At 32.5% G+C, this 20,899-nt stretch overlaps 2 protein-coding genes and 1 long non-coding RNA gene across 5 annotated transcripts; 2 read left to right on the forward strand and 1 right to left on the reverse strand.

The window, feature by feature from the left end:
- Nucleotides 1-1,578: 1,578 nt before the first annotated feature.
- Nucleotides 1,579-7,091, reverse strand: LOC112741719 (protein GAMETE EXPRESSED 2-like). The gene is made up of 15 exons (XM_029292033.2): nt 6,705-7,091; nt 6,188-6,535; nt 5,762-6,088; nt 5,451-5,657; nt 5,280-5,368; nt 4,998-5,142; nt 4,548-4,856; nt 4,243-4,367; nt 3,832-4,049; nt 3,522-3,749; nt 3,173-3,402; nt 2,794-3,032; nt 2,040-2,196; nt 1,811-1,931; nt 1,579-1,729 (listed from the first exon to the last, which is right to left on the reverse strand). The coding sequence occupies exons 1-15, from the start codon at nt 6,949-6,951 to the stop codon at nt 1,666-1,668; spliced, it is 3,054 nt and encodes a 1,017-aa protein (XP_029147866.2). The 5' UTR covers nt 6,952-7,091; the 3' UTR covers nt 1,579-1,665.
- Nucleotides 7,092-8,811: 1,720 nt separating this feature from the next.
- On the forward strand, nt 8,812-9,996 carry LOC112741721 (uncharacterized). 3 transcript variants are annotated; one of them, XR_003171582.3, is made up of 2 exons: nt 8,812-9,178; nt 9,565-9,996. It is a non-coding gene; the product is annotated as an uncharacterized lncRNA (long non-coding RNA). The 3 variants fall into 3 exon arrangements; XR_003171583.3 differs by having other exon boundaries at nt 8,813-9,178; nt 9,553-9,996; XR_011870781.1 differs by having other exon boundaries at nt 8,818-9,178; nt 9,562-9,996.
- Nucleotides 9,997-17,809: 7,813 nt separating this feature from the next.
- Nucleotides 17,810-18,367, forward strand: LOC140178513 (uncharacterized). The gene has a single exon (XM_072215683.1). The coding sequence runs from the start codon at nt 17,810-17,812 to the stop codon at nt 18,365-18,367; it is 558 nt and encodes a 185-aa protein (XP_072071784.1).
- Nucleotides 18,368-20,899: the final 2,532 nt, after the last annotated feature.

The following is a 20,899-nucleotide window of genomic DNA, read 5'->3' on the forward strand; positions in this document are numbered from 1 at the left end:
TTTTTAATGTTATATGTGCTATTGGCCCATAATAATATTCCTGAATCTGTCCCTAGATGGCAGGGTTAATACGAAGGATAGATTGAGTAGATTTGGTATTATTGATCAAAATGATAATATTTGTATTTTATGTAAAAAATTTACTGAGAATAATTACCATTTATTCCTTGGTTGTGAGTTTACTTAGTAGATGTGGTGTACTTGGTTGTTCCATTATGGTCTATTGCAGTACTTTGATAGTTGAACAAATGGTCCTATAAAAAAAAAATGGCATAAGTGGTTAATTGATTTTTTTACTATAAATTTAAAATATTTGACTGAAAAAGAATAACAGAACATTCAAAAATTAAGAAACAAGTGTTACGAAAATTATCAACAAATTCATTAAAAATTATAAAAATTGGACTAATTTTGATTATTTTAATTATTGATAACAATGATAGAGATAATTAAAAAATAATATCTTTTTGTCTAGCTACTAATTTTATTGTGTTGAATTTTTGGTTAAAAAAACTTTGCCGTAAAAGTAAAGATATAAACAATAGCAGGTACAAGTGGAGCGAGAAAGACTCAGACAAGTCTATTTCGCAGAAAAGTCCAAATTAGTGAACGGCTATAGCAATCATGTGCCAAATGCAAGAAAAAAAAAATTGTGAAACCTGGTAACATTGCATGTTAGTGGTGCACTTTTTATTTTTGATATTGATTCAAAAGTAGAGTCCTTTTTCTTTACTGTGGATTATTAGGATATTAATCTCAAATTTAAAACGGTTTAATTTAAAGTGTAAAAATAGAATCTAATTTTTAGATTTTAGGATATAAAAATCAGATTCTTCAATAAATATTAAATAATTTGAAGTATAAAAATGGGATTCTTCAATTTTAATTTTTTTCTATAATTTTAAAAAATACTAAAAATTATAATATTTAAATATATCATTTATTTTTTCTCTGAAAAACAAAAATAGTCCTTAGTTGTGCCCTTCTTTTGATACTTTGTTTAATAGTTAATACAGATTCTTCTACCGGTATTTAACTACTAATAGTTTGGAAAGAAAAAAAAAACAGTTTTTACTTTTTATATACACTAAAAAAAATATTTACTTTTTCTTGCTTTATTATTATTATTACTATGACAAATGTTAAAAAAAGATGAAAAAGATATAAAAAGTTATGAACAGAAATACATGAGCGCAATGTTTTAAAAACTTAAAAATAGTTATAGAATAGAAAAGTTTTTAAGTATATTAGTATACTAGTATTTTAATAATTTTTAACTATTAATTTTAATTATATATATATATATTATATTTTTTATAATTAAAATTAATGGTTAAAAATTAGTAAAACACAAGTATACTAGTATACTTAAAATTTTTTTTTATAGAATAATAGGATTAGGTGGAAAAGTGCTGAATTCCGAATGGTGTGTGCGATGAGCAAGTCGTTTTCAGAAGTTACTGTTGCGTGCCGTTGTTGTTGCTGCGTTGTTGGTTTGCATTTTATATTATTTAATTAATATTTCGACACTCCAAAGTCCAATTCACACCAACCTTACTGTTAGGGTGGGGGAGTATGTATTGAAGATATATATAATATATTCAACAACTCATAGAATCAGTTACTAATAGTGTTTATTTTGATTAACTACCTGTAACAAATGCACTACAAAATGCTTAAATGTTGAGTTTGAGGCATGCTGGATTTCAATTGTTGACTTGCCACCATGCTGCTAGTTGATCATTTAAGAAAAATATTAATCAATTTCAATAATCTGTAAGCAAACTATAGTTGATCAAAATAGTTTTACCTTTTGTGACGATTTCTTCTTTCATGTAAAAGGAGAATTGCACATTTGCATGTGAAGTATAAAAGCAGCACTCCCAGTGAGAACATGACAACAAATTCAATGACAATGATTGATCCTAAGCCTGTATCCACAAAAGGAGAAGAAATATCTTGTTGACTCATTCATATAAACAAAATCTAAATACCATTATGCTTCGGTTTCTTATGTATCAACTGATTTTGGTACTTACTGTGAGCAACAAATGAACTCATTAGTTGCTTTCTCATTAAAATAACCGTAGCCTCAGTATATAAAGGCATTGACATTCCCTCTGCACAATTAGGATAACATCCATGGTTTCCCATGTCATTCAATGTCAATGTCAAAACACCTCCATGCTCGCCACCCTGTTCAAAATAACAACAAATTACACACAATCTAATAACAAGTTTTTTTTCCCTCCAAAGTTAGGAGTAAGACTCGAACCCGTGACCTTTAGGTGAGTATGGAGAGACTATCCCATTTGAATTATAACTCGTTGCAACAAGCTTTTGATAATACACTAAACAAAAGAAACTATAACTTAAAATTTTAAAATAATGTTATATATATTTTTGAATTGCTCACACCCGACATATCAAGGATTAATCTATGATGAATCTAAATTCCATTTAAGAGTTTATCACTAGTCAATGGATTACTATGAGATTTGAACCCCAACATTTAATAAAGCGGATGGTTGAGTTATCTATTCGACCAACCCAAATTGATTAACATTTTATATCTTTACAAGACTCTTAAGATTCTATTTTAGTTTAAATTTATACTTAATATAATACTCTATGGACATTAACTATACTTAATAAATCTTAGTATTTTTTATATTAAAGGAACATATAATAGTGCATCTGCTACTAGTCATAAACTTTTGTGTAGTCTTTGAATTTATATTGAAGAGCGTGATTAGTGCTCCAACTTCAAGTTTAAAAAGAAACACAACTCACATGAAAAAACAGTTGCTCCATAACACCATTGCAGTCGTTGACTGTGCCCTGAAATCTGATTCCAGTAGCTTTGACCATAAAATGCTTTGAGATTGTAACATATGTCTGAAGAGGCTGCCATTGATAACTATCCTTGTGCTTCACTTCAGTTGTGTTGATCAAGTTAGATGGAAGATTTGTTACTAATAAACCATCATTTACTTCCATAGAGAAAGTCAACATAAAATTACTTTGACCTCCTGATATATATGATCCATCAGCAAATTTTAGAATAATGAGTTCAATATAATTTAAGGTTAAATCTTATATAATTCATAATTTATGTAAAGCAAAAAAATAAATAATGATATAAGACATTAATAGAGCTTCCAAATCATACCAGGGAAATTAGGAAGATCAGGATCTCCAATGGAAAAGTTGAACTTATCTTTCTCTTTGTCAAAAATAAGGGTCTCATCTTCATTACTCTTCAATACAATGAAGTTGGGAACTCTAATATATGGAGGATCATTGACAGGGTCAATGAAAATGGGAACACCCAATGAATTCATTCCATTCTTATTCTTAGCAGAAACCTGAATAATATCTCCACCATAAAAGTTCTCATTTCTGAAGAAAGAAACACTAAAGTTAATAATAATAACAAAAAGTTTAGGAGGTTAAAATGCAATTAATTTTCTTAGTAGTAGAAAATACAAACTGATAAAAGTATGTATAAGAAAACATACCCCAGATACTGAATTGAGTGAAGAGCATAATTAATTACTTCCACAGTGCCTTGTAGTTGCAAACTGCTTGCAGTTTCATTCCCTGAATTTATGGTAAGTTCATTCCACATTGCTTGTCCAAATTGCATCACCATAGGAAACAAAAGTATACTTCCAAATTGTGCACTCAAATTAACTGAAATATTCTCTATTGGATTTGAATATGCTATCTCAAACCCAGAGAAGCCACTGCAAGAAGGCACACAATAAGATCACATAGGGAAAAAAAAGTGTAAATTATATTAATAAAACATTTTTTTCATATGCTTACCCAAACCTAGGACATATCAAATCTTCTGTTGCTTGTAGTTCACTTGGAACAGAAGCAAATTGTGGTGGAACATTGAGAACAGATATGTTTACATAAGCATTAGCAAGGTTTTCATTCACATCAGATATTGTGTACCAAAATGAATCATTTCCATAATAATATTTATATGGAGTATAACGAAACATCCTTCCATTCTGTAGAAGTGAACCATGGTCTGGCTGAAAAAAAAAAAAGTAAAAAATAAAAATAATAAACTCTTTCAGTAACCAATTATTGAGGTTTTAATTTGATTGATTCTGTAGACAAATCAAAGCTAAGGATACTTAAAATGGTAGAAGAAAATGAATTCTTTTATTGTAAACTAATGTAATTGATAACTAATTAAGGATCTTCTCTAATTAATGATCTTACTTTTGAGAATTGAACTATAGTTGCATTATCACCAGCAAAGTAATCATTTGCTAAAGCATCAATGGCAATTGATTGATCCTCCCAAACAGATACTATATCATTGTTGGCTTTGGGAAAATACTCACCTGTGACATGAAAAATCAGTTTTACATGTTCATATAAATTTTATAAAATATAATTAGTAATAAACATTTCAGCTTTTCAAGGGTCAACTACTGTACTATATAAAATAAATTAAGTTATAAATTAAAATCACTTAAAAAAAAAAACAAGCACATCATAAGCAGAATGCAATTTGAACTTACTGCTATACACATTGATACTGAAGGGACATGGCAGAATATCCTTGCCATCAAAGGAAGCACAAATCTCATAAGTTCCAACATCTTTAGCCATATAGCTACAATTGTATGAACCATCCATGTTATCCTTAATGTCCAAAGTTTGAAAAAGAGATTTGTTAGCTGAAGTAGTCTCCAACTTCAACCTTGATTGTTGTGCAAGAACAGGGTTTGAAAATGAATCCATAAGCTGCACTAGTATTTCATTTTCTGACATCTTTGCCACCTTAGAAGAAAACTTGACCACATTTGACAAGGAACCATTAACTTCACCTGCAACAAAATCAAGCACTATAAAGTAGAAACCATTTCTCTCTACAGAAGCAATTGATCTCTCCTAGCTAAACATTCTTATATGTTGAAGTTGAAATATTTTCTTTTGGTCAAATGCAAAAATGCAAACTAATTCTTTACCTGCTTTTACTTCTTTTCTGAGTGTATGACCCTTGTTCAATAAGACATTTCCACAATATACATGTATATCATAAAACCCACTTTTCTCAGGTGTGTAATCTACATGGAAAGCACTCATAGCTATAGAGCTTTCACTGCTGTTAATCTGAAATCAGGGTAAAATGACATTAGAAATCCAAGTAATTATTTACCACAAAAAATGTGTGTGACACAAGGAAGCTATAAACAATTCAGTATGAGAAAAAGAAATGAGTACAATAACACTTAGCTTATATGTCATACATTGTTATTAAGGTCCATTGAAGGGGAAGGGGCAACATTCATCTGACTGATAAAACCATATTGTTGCACTCTTGAAACTGACACAGTACCTGATACCAAAACCACGTATGAGAGTTAATCAAAATTAGATTCTAGAAGAAAAAAAATTATGAAATAGAAGGTTGATCATACCATTTTTAGTTAGGATGGGATAAATGAATGGAGAAACACTATACGAGTCATTTTCTTTTAGAATTTGTACTTCAACTATGTCTACTTCGACAGGAGAAGGATATTCATAAACATCATTTAAATAAACAGAGAATTCTTGCTTTATGCCAGCTACTGAATCATTCAAACCAGATCCATTAACAATACTTTTTATTCCATCACAATAACCTATTCAAAGAACAAGAACACAAAATCAGAACTACATTAAAATTGAAAAATAATCATAAAAAAAAATCAAAATATAATACTTTGGAATCCGGATAAAATTTTACCTACAAAAACAGAATAAGCATATGGCATATTGGAAATGCTTTTGTTATGCTTGGCATCATATAATGTTAAGAGGAACTTTCCTGGTTCCCAATTTCCAAATGAAAATAATTGAATTCCAGCTTCCACTTCTTCAAAATGTTGATCTGATATTGGTATTGACAAGTTTGTATCTCTTTGGACGACTTCGGCATCGAAAGGATACAACCCTGAAACTAGATTCCCATACTGATCTAATTGATGAATGAAGATTTCCATCTTAGAAGACAATTGCCATGCATGTGAATCAATGTTCCATTTGGCAACACATTTAGAAACATCTACAGGTCCTGGTAGTACACAATAGGAAAATAAGTAATATTTATTGCAAAATTAAAAATAAATATAACTACTAATATAATTGTTTATTGATATTTAATTACAACTACCTGAATTCACTTTCAATGGTAATGGAGAGCCATTCAAGGTTTGATTCCCTCCTTCTATGTACAATGAGAATTTTCCAGCTTTAATAACAACAAACTCAATGATAACATAATCAAACTCGTTCCATCCAATATTGGATATGTCTGGCATACTAGCAATAGAACCATTATTTTCATATAGCGCAAACAACTTAAAGTCAGGCAAATAAGACACTTGAGTTGTTTTTTTATTAGAGATACTGTTCCCAAATGCATCTTTGAGGAGTACCGTGATGGTAGCTTTTGCACCAGCTTCGTACTCATGTTTCATGCCATTCCATGATGCAACACACACAGAAGGGTACATATTCCCTTCAATCACACAACAACATATTTTAGTGTCAACAACTATGTGCACAAATTTTTAAAATGTCAATCATGTCCTCAACATCTTTTAACATTGAAGAACACACATGACACAACAACAAAGTTTCAAACCCAACCTAAGAATACACAATATTAAAGACCATTGTAACCAAACCTGGCTCAACTTGAAAATGCAAGGATGAGTCATAGACTTGATAATGGTCATCTTTGATAAGTACATTGAACACTCCAACCTTTATGGGAGTGAAATAGATCTTCCAATCATTACTGGATTCACCTTTAAAACTCAACAACATAGTAGACACATAAGAACTGTTCCCTTCTTTTCCATTAACACTTACAATAGGTTTGAAACCTTTCTTGTCAATCATATCAGCACGCTCAAGAACTTTCACCTTCATGGCTGCAGTCTCACCGGCATGGAATGTATTCTTATCATCCCACCAACTGAACACAAAAATGGGTAATTCTGCTCTATCTGTGACAAAAAGAAATTGAATAGAAATAGTAGAAGAATATACCAAAATTTAAATTTTTTACAATGGGAGAACCCGGAAGTAATAACTACCTGAAGATGTAAATTTAAAACAAGAGAATAAGTAGAAGAAGAAGAAAGCAAAAGAGAGTGAAGTAATGGTAATGAGTTTGAGAATTTCCATTTGCACTAATGTGCAGTTTAGATTTTGGACAGTAAATGCACTGTCCGTACATGCTATTGATCTAGAAATGCTTTGGCAGTTACCAGCGCTCAATAACTTTTCTTTTTTTCAATCAAATTTTTAATAAATTAATTATCACATTAAAAACATTAATTTAAAATAATAAAATGTTAATTTATAATTATTCTAAATTATTTATTTTTAATATGATTAAATATCATTTTTGCTACATATGTCTTTAAATAATTATTCAACTATTTATTATTTTTTATTCAATCCCAAAATTTATTAAAATATTAATGATATAAAAAATTATCTTAACCAAAATAGCTAGTAGAAATAACAACATTTTAGTATTAAAGTAAAGAAATAATATATAATTTTAAATAAATAATATTAATAGATAAATAAAATACTTTATAATTTGAATCACTCATTTATATTTAGAAATAATTAACCTTAAAATTTGGTAATTAACTAGTTGATTAATATTATAGAATTTGTTGTTATAATTTATTATTTTAGTTAATATATTTATTTATTTATTTTTAGTTTTGATATAAAATTAAATTTAATAAAATAACAATTATTATATATTAAAAATTTTATTTAACATAAATCTCAAAATTAAATATCATTCATATTTAATTGTGAAACACGTACAATATAACAATAGAATGTCACTTATGTACTCAATGCTTAAAAAGTTGAAGTACTACTTACCTATGCAGTCAGTATTTCAAAAGCACATTGTATTAGTAGTTAACAAACAAATGAGTGTATTTAGGTCATGTTTATTTGTCATTTAATAGTTCTATTAACTTTTTATTTTTAATATTTAAAGACAATGTTGTATTTTTTAGTTAATATATTTATTTAGTTACTTTTACTTTTGTACAGAATTAAATTTTAATAAGATAACAATTGTTATATGTTAAAAATTTTGTTTAACTTAAACCTCAAAATTAAATATCATTAATCTTTCATTATGCAACACATATATGATATAACAATAGGTATACGGTGACAAATCATGGAATTCAATTTACTAAAAACACTGATTACAGATGTAGACTGCACAAATGATCTTGATGATAAAAGATCTATTATGTATTTATTTTAGTTAGTAGTAATCCAATCTTTTAGTTCAATAAAAAATAATAATTTATAAGTAAATCTTCTATGGTACAGATATTTGGCTGATATTGTAACCGAATTTTTTTAATTCAAAAACTACTTGTAGAATTCAAAATTCAACCTCTCAAACTCTAATTAATTGTGATAATTTGGGTGCAGTATTGCTGTCTAAAAATCCAATTTTGCATAATAAAAATAAAGGAGACCACTTACATAAAAATATTCAAAACATCTTTTTTTATGGATTTTTTATTTTAACCAATCAAATTATAGCATATAGAACCGATTAAACCATATATTTTGTCAAAATTAAACCAAATAAATTGATTTAAATCAAAAATTAAATAAACCAAATTTTAAACCGATTTAAATTAATTTTTTATTTTTTATATATATATATATATATATAAAATAATTATCATATTTTTATTATACAAAATAATTAAAATATCTCTATCACTTTTTCATATAATATTAGTTACCAAAAAAACCCAACTCCTAACCCTCTATTCTCTGTGCTGTCGCTCTCCTTTTCTCCGCCAACCTCCTCCACTCTCATCGCCGTCTGCCACCCTCCCCCTCTCACTCTTCCACGTCTAACTCTCAAGATTACCGCGCCGTCGTCGCGCGCATGACACCCACCCGAGGGGAACCGTCGTCGCCGGAGGCAGAATTATCCGCCATCCTGTTCCCCTCTCTGCCGCTCTGGCTCTTTGGCTCTGTAACTACATGTTTCTCTACCTCTAACTATCTGCGACAGTGTAACTGCATCTCTTCCTCTCTGGTCTCTGGCTCGCTGTTGCTCTTCTTCTCGCCTTCGCCGCCAGTTCAGGTAAGACCTCCCCTTTATCCTCTTCAAAGTTCAATCTGTTGTATTTGTGCTATATTGTTTTCTTCTGTGGTTTATTCTGAATATGCTTATGGTGTATTATTGATGATTCTGTTGAGTTTTGAGTTATTAATTTACTGAATTAATGCTGTTGAGATTGATTTATAAATCCAATCTGTTGTACTTATGCTGTATCGAATTTTTCTTCTGAGTTACTAATCTGTATGATTGAATCTTTTCTGCTGCATTGAACTGAATTTATTTATTTATTAAATTTTTCAGTTGAATTTTGCTAAGCTGCATCTTGTTTTACTTGAATTTTGTTGTTGTTGAATCTTGAATTCTTATTATTGAGTTCTGATTTTAACTACTTTCAGTTATTATAGCAGATAAATCATCAAAAAACAACTAATATTGTTTAGATATTTAAAGCAACATGTTGTGCAACAACTAGAAAAGAGGGAAGCACAAGTAATTGAGGAGGAACAACAGCAGGCAACGGTGGTGGCACCACAACCACGAGAGAAAAAGGAACCACCGGCTACTGTGTTGGCAGAATCTGTGGAAACGGAAACAGAGCAGGCACTAGTGGTGATAACTGATAAGAATAGAGGAAATGGAACCACAGCAGACATTAGTAGTTAGTGGGAAAAATAAACTAAGTGGAAAATAATGGTGTGCTTGCTTATCTACTGCATTAGCTAAACAAAAAGAATTAAGCAGCACTTTCTTGATCCCTGACCCTATTATGTAGTCAATTAGATGCACAAATAGAATTGAAGTTAGTCCACAAGTTGGAACATGAAGCCATATTTTTTTTCCTTTGCTCTCTCCCTCCCTCTCCTCTCCCTCTTGTCTTTCAAACACATCTTGAAGAATGAACCAATTTCGCATACACAAAGGTAAAATGAGACCCAAGTTTTGCACCTTTGCAACGAGCAGAAAAAAACTGATAAAAAACACTAAAGCAATAATTCCTATGAAAAAAAGAAAAACCTTTTTCTATTTAGACAAACTTAAATCCATAACAACAAAATCAAATTTACATTGTCACAAAGCAAGCAATGGGAAAGAAATGTTTGTTTTGTTTCTTTCTTTCTTCCTTCCTTCCCATTCCCTTGATCACACTAATTGTCCAATCGATTGTTCAACCTAGTAAGTAATAACACTGCCAAATCAAAATGCTACACAAAGAAAAAAGGACACAAAGTGATAAAAGAAGGGAGCAGGGTGTGGAACTAATAAAATCAGAACGGCTAAAAGTACAGCATGATTGGTAATCCTTCCCAGAAGCCTTGCATTGCAGTGCCATAACATATCATATTATCAAATGTGAGTTAACTCCACCAACCAAAAGTTCAATTGAAGCGCCTAGCATGATTATCAATGTGCATAAAGACAAATTAGTTGTTCCACACCAGAGAAAAGCCCCCAATGTAATGTCATTTGTCTTCTCATTTGTTTACATAGGATGGAGCTTTGGCAAATAAGTTTCAATATCAATAATGCATTCACAACCAGACTCGTTTTCTTTCTCTTTTTAATTCTATATACGTAAAAGTGAAAAAATTATTCCATAAAAATTCTATAATCAGTACCATATTCATCTCAATGATGATTTTCAGCAACAAAAAAATTGCTTAGTGATAGTTTCAACAACAAATTGTTCAGGGTTCAGTGATAATCAGTGACGAATTGACAGTCGCGGATTATTTTCAGCAACAAAAAAGGCATACTAGTTCAGTGATATTTTCAGCACCAAAATCAAAGACAGCAACAAAACAGAAAAGGAAAGAACTGGAAAATTTATTGGAATTCACCAAATTGGGACCAGCTTCTGGTTGTGCGAAGGAAGCTGGCGGCGAGGAGGAATCCCCGGGACCTGTTGCTTCTGCCTCCGGCAACGACGAGCACAACGAAGGTGCGGGACTGACTGCGAGACGGTGACGAGACAGGGTACGACGAAGACGACCAGTCCCAGGACCTGCTGCTTCTGCCTCCGGCGACGACGAGGGCACGGAAGGCGCGCGAGCGCGACTGAGTGCGAGACCAGAGACCGTGATAGAGACCGGAGCCGAGAGAGCGATGACGAGTTGAGTGCGACACCAGACAGTGAGAGAGACTGGAGCCGAGAGAGGGAGAGAGCTTGGGTGCGAGAGCAATGACCAATGAGCCACAGTAGGAGATGAGAAAACTCGAGCTTCAGAGAGAGAGAGAGAGAGAGAGAGAGAGAGAGACGGTGAGGGAGGAGAAGGTAGAGCTTAAGAGCGACGTCGTATCAGAAATTTAATAAAAAAAAATTAATTAAGCATGATCCGGTCCGGTTTATTTAAACCAACCAGATCGAACCGGGTTTAAATAATAAATACTAAACCGATTATTTAAATACACCAATTACAATGTGACATATCAGCAACTTTAAAAAAAGATGTTTTGAACATCTTTGTGGGAGTATCCCCTTAAAATAAATATTTCAAAATTGACTTATATTTTATAAAGGAAAGAATTACTAAAGGTCAACTACACATTGTTCGTATCTCTGCCTATATTCAAATTGTTGATGTATTCACGAGGACACTTCCAGTACCTATTTTCACCAATTTTCTTAGCAAACTAAGGTGTCTTCATTACCAACCCTTAGTTTGAGAGGCACAGAGAATAAAGCGGCTACAACAGCTGTGACCTAGGCTATAAGTACATGTATTCAATGCTAGACAAAACATAGTGTGACAATTAATTTAATTCAAGTCCACATTCTCTCAATTACTCTTCTTTCTTTTTGTTACCTGTAATTCAAGAAATTTGTTTCTCTAGAATGGGTTTGCTGCGTTCATCACACCAGCACTAATCTTCTCATCTTTCACAACTCTTTCAACCATTCTTAAATATTGTCACTCATGTACCTAGTGTTTTAAAAGTTGAAGTATTGGATGCTTATCTATGGAGTCAGTATAAAAGCACATTGTATTGCTGGTTAACAACAAATGAATGTATATAGGTCATGAGTATTTGTTATTTAATTTAATAATTCTATTAACTCTTTATCTTCAATATTTTAAGATAGTGTATTTTTTTAGTTTGATACTACTAAATATTTAAAGTTGGAATAGTTTGTGTCTTATTAAATAATAAAAAAATTTGATCTTAATATTATCTATATATTTTAAATGTTACCAATATGGGTTTCCTACTTGCCTTGGGCTGAGTATTGTTACAACTCGTCCTTCCAGACTTCCATTGGTATGACTCCATTCAGAGCTGTGTTTGGTCGTGACCCCCCTATTCTTCTTAAGTTTCATCCGGACGATGGGGTCCCTTCAGAATTGGAGCAACTGTTAAGAGATCGAGATGCAATACTTTCTCTCCTTAAGCGTAATTTACAGAATGCTCAGACTCGTATGAAACGCTACGCGGATACCAAGCGAAGGGAACTTCATGCCTACCTTGCTTTAAAGCGATATAGAGATAGAGTGATTTATAGTGCTAGGAAAGTCTGAAACAAGAGAACCATTTTTTTTTTGAAAACATCTAAGTCTAAGCTTCTATGCTATCTTAGAAAATTATAAGTTAGGTTAATTTTTTTTAAAAAATCAAAAGGCCCATAATAGTTCTTTAGATATAAAAAAAAAATACTTAATTGTTTCATCTTAAATTTATAAGTGATTAAAGATGTAGTTTTCCTAAATTTTAACTAAGCATAAAATTTAGAACTTTATATTCTTATCAAATTTTTTTATATTTTATTTGAATTTAAAAAAAAATATTTTTTTATTGATATTTATGTTAATATAAAATAAAATATGTGAATAATAATAAAACTTGGAATTATTTGGTAGCTTCCACTTTAAGAAACTTCTATTTTAACCCGAATTGAAAATTACGGCAATTTTTTATATTTAACTAAAAAACCTCAAGATGCATGGTTATTATTTCTATTTTCTAGATGTTTTATAGCAATGTATGCCTGTATGGTTGAGTGTTTTGAGTGATATACAATATAGATAAACCGATGAATACAATGACAGTTGGAGCAACCATTTAATATTTTCCCTTGTTTTCTTTGCATTTTTAAGGAGCTATTTCGAATTACTTTGACACACATATATATATCTCTGGTGTTAGTCTTTCTTAGCTTTGGTATCATTTGATTCTCTTGTACTTTTTTTGTTTCTCACCTTGTTTCAAGTGAGTCGAGTTTTTTATGTCTTGTATATTTTGTTTCAGCAGTTATATATTAAAGTCCAATTTCACATTCTTACAAATCCTTAAAATTTCATAAGACCATTTGGAATTTAAAGCAACAAACTCCTCTGTCCTAGCAAAGTGTTCAGAGAAGATGCCCTCAATTTGACATATTGAAAGGCTGATAGCTATCATGGCCTTGGCCTTTACACACACCGATGGGCTTTCCCTCCTTGTTTTGTGTTTTCTTCCTAAAATTAAAGTTTTTGTTTCCACTATCAACTTTGCAAACAACTTGTTTATCTTTATCATTACAAACAAGTAAAGCCTTGTTTGTAAATAATAATAAAATTCATGAAAAAAGAAAAAGCCTTAGTTTAATCCTTTATCAAACAATTATTTGAAAGGATCTAAATAAAGGTCATACACAGAAAGTACATGATCAAATTGTTCATGTGTTCATCAATAAGATTAACTTATACATGAAGGTGAAAATTCAGGTGCAGTCAACTTCACGTGAAGTTATAACTGAGAGTCGCTAGATAAAAATTTAATCAAATTATTTAAATTATTTAACGGTTCTCAACTATCAACTTCACGTGAAATTGACTGCACCTGAATTTTCACCATACATAAAATAATATTTATATAACTTGATGAGAGCAAAGTTTTAATACATGTTGGGAAATAAAACTACTAAATTTCAAGAGGTAACTTCTTTATGCATACAAAGTAAAGAAAGAAAATTATACATTCTGATGATCTTGTGGTTTTAAGAGTTGTTTAGTCTTTAAATCTCTTTGATTGTCATTATTTGTTCATGTTCTTGATGAGAAGGATAAAAAGAGATCTTCTTCTTGTTTCATCTTCTAAAAATATTTAATTTGAACCAACTTTGTAAGAAGACTACATGTATGTCAGTATGTGGAATGGAGAATTTCCCATTCAGGAACAAATATAATTTGTTTGAGACCAAATTAAACTTATGTACTGGTTAAGTTTGTATTCACCGTTGAAAAAAACGGTAAAATATAGTTATATAGTACTAGTTTGATAGCATACTAACTATTTTATTGTTGTGTTTATTTATTTATTTATTTATTTAAGAACTAACTCACTAGCAAGGAGCCATCCAAAAAGCAATGAACAAGCAAGTGGAGGCATGGACAGATAGAATCTATTCAAAAATATCAAAAAAATGATTTAGAATGGTGCTAGCTAATTAATTAAGTGGATTAATTAATATCTTATATCTTTAGAGTGAGGCCCATATAAATATAATGTAATTGGTTATTGATATCTATCTGTCTATCTCTCTTTACCAAATGTTGAAGCGATTATTAGTCAATTAAACTTTGAATCTTTGATGAGAAGTGATGGAAGAAACTTGCAACCCTTTCCATTCATAGAGGGAGTAAAAGAGAAAAAGGTGTCGGTTGTTCGAATTTTTTGAAACAGTGACCAACATTTTGGGACATTAAGGGGTGTGTATATATCACATTTTAGTTACATCATTTCATATCATTCTAAATGTTCAAGGAATCCCATGAGAGATGTGTGACACTTAAGTGTTATGATCGGATTGGTTTCATTTTGGAAGGTGTAGAATCCCATCTTAATTAGATATTTTATATTGGATAAAAGTTATGAAAGAGGTGCAAATTGTGTCGACATGATTATTTTGTGTGGGGATCTAATTAATTGATTATTACTGCTGAGGATATTGATTATTCAATTTCCATAGGTCATTTGGTGCAACTACATTGCACATGCATGGTCCTTAATTTTTAAGCTTAACGATGAGTAATAATCATCTATCTACTATATCTATTTGTACCACATTCAAGGAATGGTGTGAGCCTGTGAGGTTTCATACACAATTTCTTTTTAAATATCTATATTTTATCGTCATTATCATCAATGGTGGAACCAGGAATTCCATAGAGGAGGGCGACTCAACAAATACAAATAAACTAAACCTAATAATATAATGAAAAGTTAATAACACATGATCTATCAAAGTATATCTTAAGCCAATAATTGCATATATTATATTTTATATGTTAAAGTCAAGGTCTTTGAGACTTTTTTTTTTTTTTTTGGTGTCCTCAAGGTCTTTGAGACTTTGATACTGTTAGATGTGCTCCTATATATTTCATGAAATTAAAATTATCAATATCAAATTTGAAATAAATTTTGAAGAAATCTAATTTTTAATATAATGTTACTCAGTAAGATTGTTTAATAGGCTGTTCAATAATATTTTGGATATTACTCTTTATTAAATTTTAAATAAGAGAATTAGAATTTGGTTTATCTTATATTCTCTTTTTTTTCCTTTAAAAAATGAGTTAATAATTATTTTTATTTTTTGAACATTTATTTTTTGTTTTCTAATGTATTTCTTAATTTGGCAAACTAAAAAAATTTCGTCACGAATCTAAACTCTAATTAAGTGTTTGTTGCTTACTAATGAGTTTTAAACGGATAATGAGTTAACCACTAGACTAACTCAAGTTGGTATACATTTTTTAACATTACTCATTAAAAATTAAACCAATTAACTTTTTTAAAAAATAGAACATATAACTACAAAAGATTTATATATAAAGCAATTGGACATAAATACAAAAACATAAATAATAAATAATTAACCTTAAGTCTCAGTTAAAATATTGAACTAATATTTTTACTATTTAATTCTCGAAATTCTTAATTTGAATTATTTTCAAATTGTTCATTATTCCTAAATAAACCTAAATTACTATATTAATTCATGTTAAATTATATAATATAATTCATTGAAAAGAAAATTAGTAAGACACCACTCACTCAGCAACACACATACACAACATGCATACACATATTTTTAAAATTTTTTGAAATGTTTCAGTTTGAAATAACAGATTGCGGAGAAATTATCGTGTCAGTCAAACATTATATTTTGACCAAGGGGTATTAATGAATTTAATTAGGAATTTTGTCAAATATATACACATCACATTATCTAAATTTATATATCTATGTGGAACTTAAAAACTTCACTCTTAAATTCAAACAATTTAAGAGCGGGTTAACTTTAATAATGTACACTCCTGGGTTGTCCTGTTAGGGTTTTTTAGTATTCTGTTAGGATTTTTTAACGGAGTTTTTATTGCCGTCAAGACTACATTGTCAACGTCAATTAAATCTCAATATAAGTCTACGTAATCTGCATGGTTGAGACAACGAAGGATAAAGATCGGATCGAGGAAGACAACCAAAAAGGAGATAGGAATGTGATTCTACTAGAAGAAGCAGACATATCAGAAGGTATTAACACTTGCTCTAATAGTCTCTATGGCAGACTCTTTGCTTCCAAAACCGTCTCAGTTGGAACCATGGAGAATGCTTTAAAGGCTATATGGAAAAACCCGGAATGATTTAGCGCGAGTGACAAAGGAGACAATTCCTTCCAATTCTTTTTTAATAAAGAAGTGGATGTTTTGCGTGTTGAACGTGGTTCTCTATAGCTATTCAAAGATTATGTGCTCCATGTCAAGAGATGGAAAGAAGATTAGAACTGTGATGAAGAGATTATTTCTAATTTTTCAGTTTGGGTTCAATTTTGGGATTTGGCATAATCGTTTAAAACCCTCGAAGTTAGACGTAAATTGGGAGAGAGACTGGGTACAGTGTTGGATGTACGTAAATTTCTGATGCGGGACAGAGAAACTAGGATTGTGAAGGCCAAAATCAATATTGATGCTGCCAGGCAAGTGAGGGATCAGTTAATAGTGGCAGGACCTAATAAAAAGGAGGTAGAGGTGGCATCGCGCTATGAGAGACTTGGAAAGTTCTGTACCTATTACGCAAAATTTGGGCACAAGGTGAAAAACTGCCATGATCTACTGAAGGATACAGAGAGTGATATGGTAAAAGAGGATGACATTGGCGAATGGGTTAAAGCCAGCCAAGTGGGACGCGAATCTACTCTGAAGGAGAAAGAACATTCAACAACTCAACCCAAAATTAGAATAAGGCCACTCAACGTAAGAAAAAACCGGTCTTAAACTGCTTATTGGAAAAATTTGCAGGGATGTCAATGCAAGAAGGGAAACAAAATTTGAAACCACAAGAAACTGGTAACAGGGCAGCACCTGAGTCACCTCAATCAGCCAATTCTAGAACAGAATGCATGGAGGTTATCATAGTTGGTCAGTCCAATGTCAAGAAGGATGAAGGGCAACTTATGCAATTCGCTATTGGGCAGTGTCTCATCACAGAGAAAGGTAGGAAGTGGAAAAGGTTAGCAAGACAAGGTGCTGGAGGGTCAGATACTAAAAGTGAATTCAAAAGAAGGTTGATGAGTGGTATAGCTGAAGGATCTACAAAGAAAGGAAGAACAGAGGATGAAAATGCAGTTGAATAGATGGTGGAGGGTGCCAGCCTACAAATGGCACCCAAGGCGCCATGAGAACTATAGTTTGGAATTGTCGGAGTTTGGGGAGACCCCTGACAATTCACACTCTAAAAGGGATTTGTAAATCCCACTCCCCCGAGATTGTATTTATAAGTGAAACAAAGAACCAATCTCGACAGGTGGAAGCAAAACTTCGGGTATGCGACTACGAAAACTGGCATATTGTTAACCCGGCAGGAGTGGCAGGAGGACTTGTGCTAGGTTGGAAGGACAGCATCAATATTCAAATTATTAACAGTGGAGAATTCTTTGTGGCAGCCGAAATTAAGGAAGTCGGAAGCAGTGAGGTATGGGTGTTCATTGGTATCCATTTGAGTTGTTCGGAACAAATTCGATCCTTACAGTTTGAGGAGCTTACAACAATGAGTCAACACCTGGAAGAAAAAGTGGTAATAGCAGGCGATTTTAATGCTATAACAAGCCAAGCGAAAAAGGAGGGTGGAGGCCAAAAATCAGCAACCACCATTGCAACATTCACTAATTTTATTGACAGTAACAAATTAGTGGATATTGGAATGGTGGAACGCCCTTTCATGTGGACAAATTGAAGACAAGGAGAGGATTTGGTGAAGGAGAGGCATGACCACTATTTAGTTGGGATGGGATGGAAGCTGAAGTTTCCGAATGCAGTGGTGCACAAGCTCACAGAGTCAGGCTCGGATCATGCTCCAATCTTGATGGAAACCGAACCTAAATCCTGGCATAGTAAAAGGTGTTTTAAATACCAGGAACGTTGGTGTAGAGAAGAGGATGTCAAGAGAATTGTCAGTGAAGTGTGGAGAATGGAAGTTGTAGGCTCAGCTATGTTCTCCTTGACCCAAAAGTTGAAAGATTGTAGACATAGACTAGTTCAATGGCAGAAAACTCACAAAGCAAACTCTTGGAAAGAAATTGAGGACCTTCAAGCTAAACTAGAGGAGTTGCGGGTGGTTGAAATTAATGGGAGAGAAGAGGTTACCAATTTGGAGGAGAAGTTGGAGCTGGCATATTTGAAAGAAGAGAGCTATTGGCGAGAAAAATCTAGAGTCAAGTGGCTAAAAGAAGGAGATCAGAACACTAGATTCTTTCACCAGAAATTTCAATCAAGGGTGCGAAGGAACAGAATTTTGAGATTAGTAGGGAGAGACAATGAGATTGCATCGAAACCGGAGGATATTGCAAAGGTAGCTGAAGACTACTTTTGTGATACTTTTACTTCTTCTTGTTCGGCTGATCCGAATCCATTCTTAGAGGATTTGGAGCCTAAGATTACAGCTTCCATGAACCGCAGGCTCCAAAGGCCGGTAACTATGGACGAGGTCAAAAGAGCTACATTTAGTGTTCATGCTCAGAGTGCTCCTGGTGATGACGGGTTTACAGCTAAGTTTTTTCATTTTTTCTGGGATATAGTTGGAGGTGACGTTTTTAAGGTAGTGAGAAGTTTCTTTCACAGTGGCAGAATTCTAAAAAGCTTCAATCATACTCAAATTTGTTTGATTCCAAAGGTGCCAGATGTCAGTGACATGACTCAGGTACGACCGATCAGTTTGTCTTCAGTTATGTATAAAATTATTTCTAAAATTATGGTGCACCGATTACAAGGTATTATGAATAAAATTATAAGCCTAAATCAGAGTGCGTTTCTCAAAGGTAGACTCATTTCGGATAATATTCTAATTGCCCACGAATGTATGCACTATTTGAAAAATAAGAAAAGTGGGACAGAGCATGAGATGGCTATTAAACTAGACATGAGCAAGGCTTATGATAGGGTTGAATGGCATTTCTTATGGTATATTATGCATAAGCTGGGCTTTGACTGGACTAAGGAATTGGTAACGACTGTTTCTTACTCTATTGTTGTGGAAGGTCAACCTTTTGGCTATTTTAGGCCAAATAGGGGCATCCGACAGGGTGACCACCTATCTCTATATCTCTTTCTTTTTTGTGCAGAAGGACTTTCCTTCTTACTACACAAGGCAGAGCAAAACAGATTAATTCAAGGAGTTCAAGTTAATCGGAGATGCCAAACAGTTAATCACCTTTTGTTTGCTGATGATTCAATCCTTTTTTGCAAAAGCACACCTAATACAAGCCAAAGTATTCTAGAATTGCTAGAGATCTATGAGGGTTTCAATGGGCAAAAAGTCAATTTGAATAAGTCAGCCATCTTTTTCAGTCACCACACACCTCAGAACACAAGACTAGCAATTACTCAGACACTAAATATTGAACATATCGAAGCACAAGACAAATACCTGGGGCTGCCCTCTATAGTCCAAAAATCAAAGAAAGCAACCTTTGGAGCTATCAAGGATAAAGTTCAGAAGAGGATTATGGGTTGGAAAAGAAGTCTATTGTCATCAGGTGGCAGACACACGCTATTGAGAGCAGTGGGGGAGACGATTCCTATTTATACACTTTCTTGTTTCAAGCTCCTGGACACGCTGTTGACTGAGATTCATAGCATGCTCTCGCAATTTTGGTGGGGTCAAAAAGGCGCAGAACGAAGAATGGTTTGATTAAATGGGACACAATGATGAGACCGAAGAAAGATGGAGGGTTGGGGATCAAGGACCTAAGGACGCAAAATTTGGCCTTATTGGGCAAGCAATGTTGGCGTCTAATGAAATACCCTAATTCTACTCTATCAAGAATGCTCAAAACTAAATATTTCAGATATACATATTTTCTACATGCAGAGATAGGAAGCGTACTATCGTGGGGCTGGAGAAGTGTTCTTGAAGGGCGCAAGGTGATCGAGAAAGGCTTGTTATGGAAAATAGGCTCTGGTACTCATGTCTGCATCTTCCATGACCCCTGGCTCCCACCACCAGTGCTCTTTAATGTCCCTCAAAATGCACTCACAATCCCGCCAAATCTGCAAGTGTATTACGTTAGTGCGTTACTAAATTTGGATAGAAGCTGGAACAGAAATCTAATTGAGTCAATTTTTTCAGTTGATATATGCAATAAATCTTTTTTAATCAAACCAACAGAGGAGGAGGATGAAGTTAATTGGTGCTGGACAAAATCTGGTATATATGAAGTTGGGTCAGGATACAAAATTGCTTATGGATTCTTTCATTCTCCTACTTCAT

This window comes from Arachis hypogaea, chromosome 14, assembly GCF_003086295.3.
Source record: "Arachis hypogaea cultivar Tifrunner chromosome 14, arahy.Tifrunner.gnm2.J5K5, whole genome shotgun sequence".
In the NCBI taxonomy this organism is placed as follows: Eukaryota; Viridiplantae; Streptophyta; class Magnoliopsida; order Fabales; family Fabaceae; genus Arachis; species Arachis hypogaea.